The sequence below is a fragment of the Callionymus lyra genome, chromosome 6 (assembly GCF_982586985.1).
Source record: "Callionymus lyra chromosome 6, fCalLyr1.hap1.1, whole genome shotgun sequence".
Lineage (NCBI taxonomy): Eukaryota > Metazoa > Chordata > Actinopteri > Syngnathiformes > Callionymidae > Callionymus > Callionymus lyra.
The window spans coordinates 1,306,535-1,311,534 of record NC_141823.1 but is presented as its reverse complement, the minus strand read 5'-3'; the positions used below and the strand labels follow the sequence as shown (position 1 = coordinate 1,311,534).

General features: G+C 36.0%; 1 protein-coding gene across 5 annotated transcripts in view; it reads right to left on the bottom strand.

Moving 5' to 3' along the window:
• akap13a (A-kinase anchoring protein 13a) overlaps positions 1 to 5,000 on the bottom strand; it is a 116,138-nt gene that overhangs the window by 39,559 nt on the left and 71,579 nt on the right. For all 5 annotated transcript variants that reach the window (XM_087792995.1, XM_087792997.1, XM_087792998.1 and 2 more), the window contains exon 11: positions 3,188 to 3,270. In XM_087792995.1, coding sequence (XP_087649121.1) covers positions 3,188 to 3,270 — 83 coding nt within the window. The remainder of the gene's footprint in view (positions 1 to 3,187; positions 3,271 to 5,000) is intronic.

The following is a 5,000-nucleotide window of genomic DNA, read 5'->3' as shown; positions in this document are numbered from 1 at the left end:
TTGACTCTGGTGTTGTGATAGTGTAGTAACAAGTATATATGTGTAGTGTTGTCCAGTACTTGACTCTGGTGTTGTGATAGTGTAGTAACAAGTATATATGTGTAGTATTGTCCAGTACTTGACTCTGGTGTTGTGATAGTGTAGTAACAAGTATATATGTGTAGTATTATCCAGTACTTGACTCTGGTGTTGTGATAGTGTAGTAACAGGTATATATGTGTAGTATTGTCCAGTACTTGACTCTGGTGTTGTGATAGTGTAGTAACAAGTATATATGTGTAGTATTGTCCAGTACTTGACTCTGGTGTTGTGATAGTGTAGTAACAAGTATATATGTGTAGTATTGTCCAGTACTTGACTCTGGTGTTGTGATAGTGTAGTAACAAGTATATATATGTGTAGTATTGTCCAGTACTTGACTCTGGTGTTGTGATAGTGTAGTAACAAGTATATGTGTGTAGTATTGTCCAGTACTTGACTCTGGTGTTGTGATAGTGTAGTAACAAGTATATATGTGTAGTATTGTCCAGTACTTGACTCTGGTGTTGTGATAGTGTAGTAACAAGTATATATGTGTAGTATTGTGTAGTACTTGACTCTGGTGTTGTGATAGTGTAGTAACAAGTATATATGTGTAGTATTGTGTAGTACTTGACTCTGGTGTTGTGATAGTGTAGTAACAAGTATATGTGTGTAGTATTGTCCAGTACTTGACTGATGTTGTGATAGTGTAGTAACAAGTATATATGTGTAGTATTGTCCAGTACTTGACTCTGATGTTGTGATAGTGTAGTAACAAGTATATATGTGTAGTATTATCCAGTACTTGACTCTGGTGTTGTGATAGTGTAGTAACAAGTATATATGTGTAGTATTGTCCAGTACTTGACTCTGGTGTTGTGATAGTGTAGTAACAAGTATATGTGTGTAGTATTGTGTAGTACTTGACTCTGGTGTTGTGATAGTGTAGTAACAAGTATATATGTGTAGTATTGTGTAGTAGTTGACTCTGGTGTTGTGATAGTGTAGTAACAAGTATATGTGTGTAGTATTGTCCAGTACTTGACTCTGGTGTTGTGATAGTGTAGTAACAAGTATATATGTGTAGTATTGTGTAGTACTTGACTCTGGTGTTGTGATAGTGTAGTAACAAGTATATGTGTGTAGTATTGTCCAGTACTTGACTGATGTTGTGATAGTGTAGTAACAAGTATATATGTGTAGTATTGTCCAGTACTTGACTCTGGTGTTGTGATAGTGTAGTAACAAGTATATATGTGTAGTATTGTCCAGTACTTGACTCTGGTGTTGTGATAGTGTAGTAACAAGTATATATGTGTAGTATTGTGTAGTAGTTGACTCTGGTGTTGTGATAGTTTAGTAACAAGTATATATGTGTAGTATTGTGTAGTACTTGACTCTGGTGTTGTGATAGTGTAGTAACAAGTATATGTGTGTAGTATTGTCCAGTACTTGACTGATGTTGTGATAGTGTAGTAACAAGTATATGTGTGTAGTATTATCCAGTACTTGACTCTGGTGTTGTGATAGTGTAGTAACAAGTATATATGTGTAGTATTGTCCAGTACTTGACTCTGGTGTTGTGATAGTGTAGTAACAAGTATATATGTGTAGTATTGTGTAGTAGTTGACTCTGGTGTTGTGATAGTGTAGTAACAAGTATATGTGTGTAGTATTGTGTAGTACTTGACTCTGGTGTTGTGGTAGTGTAGTAACAAGTATATGTGTGTAGTATTGTGCTTTACTTGACTCTGGTGTTGTGATAGTGTAGTAACAAGTATATATGTGTAGTATTGTCCAGTACTTGACTCTGGTGTTGTGATAGTGTAGTAACAAGTATATATGTGTAGTATTATCCAGTAATTGACTCTGGTGTTGTGATAGTGTAGTAACAAGTATATATGTGTAGTATTGTCCAGTACTTGACTCTGGTGTTGTGATAGTGTAGTAACAAGTATATATGTGTAGTATTATCCAGTACTTGACTCTGGTGTTGTGATAGTGTAGTAACAAGTATATATGTGTAGTATTGTGTAGTACTTGACTCTGGTGTTGTGATAGTGTAGTAACAAGTATATGTGTGTAGTATTGTGTAGTAGTTGACTCTGGTGTTGTGATAGTGTAGTAACAAGTATATGTGTGTAGTATTGTGTAGTAGTTGACTCTGGTGTTGTGATAGTGTAGTAACAAGTATATATGTGTAGTATTGTGTAGTACTTGACTCTGGTGTTGTGATAGTGTAGTAACAAGTATATGTGTGTAGTATTGTGTAGTAGTTGACTCTGGTGTTGTGATAGTGTAGTAACAAGTATATGTGTGTAGTATTGTGTAGTAGTTGACTCTGGTGTTGTGATAGTGTAGTAACAAGTATATGTGTGTAGTATTGTGTAGTAGTTGACTCTGGTGTTGTGATAGTGTAGTAACAAGTATATGTGTGTAGTATTGTGTAGTAGTTGACTCTGGTGTTGTGATAGTGTAGTAACAAGTATATATGTGTAGTATTGTGTAGTACTTGACTCTGGTGTTGTGATAGTGTAGTAACAAGTATATATGTGTAGTATTGTGTAGTACTTGACTCTGGTGTTGTGATAGTGTAGTAACAAGTATATGTGTGTAGTATTGTGTAGTACTTGACTCTGGTGTTGTGATAGTGTAGTAACAAGTATATGTGTGTAGTATTGTGTAGTACTTGACTCTGGTGTTGTGATAGTGTAGTAACAAGTATATGTGTGTAGTATTGTGTAGTAGTTGACTCTGGTGTTGTGATAGTGTAGTAACAAGTATATATGTGTAGTATTGTGTAGTACTTGACTCTGGTGTTGTGATAGTGTAGTAACAAGTATATATGTGTAGTATTGTGTAGTACTTGACTCTGGTGTTGTGATAGTGTAGTAACAAGTATATGTGTGTAGTATTGTGTAGTACTTGACTCTGGTGTTGTGATAGTGTAGTAACAAGTATATGTGTGTAGTATTGTGTAGTACTTGACTCTGGTGTTGTGATAGTGTAGTAACAAGTATATATGTGTAGTATTGTGTAGTACTTGACTCTGGTGTTGTGATAGTGTAGTAACAAGTATATATGTGTAGTATTGTGTAGTACTTGACTCTGGTGTTGTGATAGTGTAGTAACAAGTGATGCCTTCAGGGACACAACAGACTCTGACCTTCAGCTCGTCTTCTGCAGGCTCTGGACTGAGCAGGTTCTCCGGGTCACAGGTCGCGTCCTCGAGGGGCCTGTGGGCGGAGCCTGCAGAACGACACAGGTGTGAGAACAACAAGGTGTGTGAAGGTGAGGATGAAGTCGCTCTCACACGACACCTGAGCTGAGGACACGCCCCCGAGGTCAGCTGACCCTGCAGGTGTGATCACACCTGCGCCTCAATCATCGTCCACCAGGGGGCAGCAGTGAAGAAGTCAACGAGTGAACTACTGGTAGTTATTAGTTGGAAATCATTTTGAAAGGTTGAAAAAATTAATAATTAATTCTAATAATTTCATTTTAAAAATCGAAGATTATTTTTACTTCATTTTGTATTTACAATAATTAAAAATATATTTTCTAACCTTTTTTTATTATAAGCCTTTAAATTGAATATAAAAATAACAACTTCTTTAATGTCTGGACTTATACTAACACTTGAATTTAGAAAATATGTCTTTGAATTATTTGAAGTACATTAATTCATTGAAAAATATTCAATACTTTTTATTCAATAAAGAATGAAATAAATACAAAAATTCAATTCTTTAAAAACATTTCAATAAAAGAATCAAACATTGTATTTGTTGATTTGATTTAAAAGCTTGTCATGAATGAAACCTTTGCTGCCTCCTGCTGGTCAGTCTGAGAAGTAAGGTTTGTGTTTGTGTTTGTTTACATTTAAGGTCAGTCTCAGGAGTGAGACTTGTGTTTGTGTTTGTTTACATTTAAGGTCAGTCTCAGAAGTGCGACTTGTGTTTGTGTTTGTGTACATTTAAGGTCAGTCTCAGAAGTGCGACTTGTGTTTGTGTTTGTTTACATTTAAGGTCAGTCTCAGGAGTGAGAGTTGTGTTTGTGTTTGTTTACATTTAAGGTCAGTCTCAGGAGTGAGACTTGTGTTTGTGTTTGTTTACATTTAAGGTCAGTCTCAGGAGTGAGAGTTGTGTTTGTGTTTGTTTACATTTAAGGTCAGTCTCAGGAGTGAGAGTTGTGTTTGTGTTTGTTTACATTTAAGGTCAGTCTCAGGAGTGAGAGTTGTGTTTGTGTTTGTTTACATTTAAGGTCAGTCTCAGAAGTGAGACTTGTGTTTGTGTTTGTTTAAGGTCAGTCTCAGAAGTGAGACTTGTGTTTGTGTACATTTAAGGTCAGTCTCAGAAGTGAGACTTGTGTTTGTGTTTGTTTAAGGTCAGTCTCAGAAGTGAGACTTGTGTTTGTGTACATTTAAGGTCAGTCTCAGAAGTGAGACTTGTGTTTGTGTTTGTTTAAGGTCAGTCTCAGGAGTGAGACTTGTGTTTGTGTTTGTTTACATTTAAGGTCAGTCTCAGAAGTGAGACTTGTGTTTGTGTTTGTTTAAGGTCAGTCTCAGAAGTGAGACTTGTTTTTGTGTTTGTTTAAGGTCAGTCTCAGAAGTGAGACTTGTGTTTGTGTTTGTTTAAGGTCAGTCTCAGAAGTGAGACTTGTGTTTGTGTACATTTAAGGTCAGTCTCAGAAGTGAGACTTATGTTTGTGTACATTTAAGGTCAGTCTCAGAAGTGAGACTTGTGTTTGTGTTTGTTTACATTTAAGGTCAGTCTCAGGAGTGAGAGTTGTGTTTGTGTTTGTTTACATTTAAGGTCAGTCTCAGGAGTGAGACTTGTGTTTGTGTTTGTTTAAGGTCAGTCTCAGAAGTGAGACTTGTGTTTGTGTTTGTTTACATTTAAGGTCAGTCTCAGAAGTGAGACTTGTGTTTGTGTTTGTTTACATTTAAGGTCAGTCTCAGAAGTGAGAGTTGTGTTTGT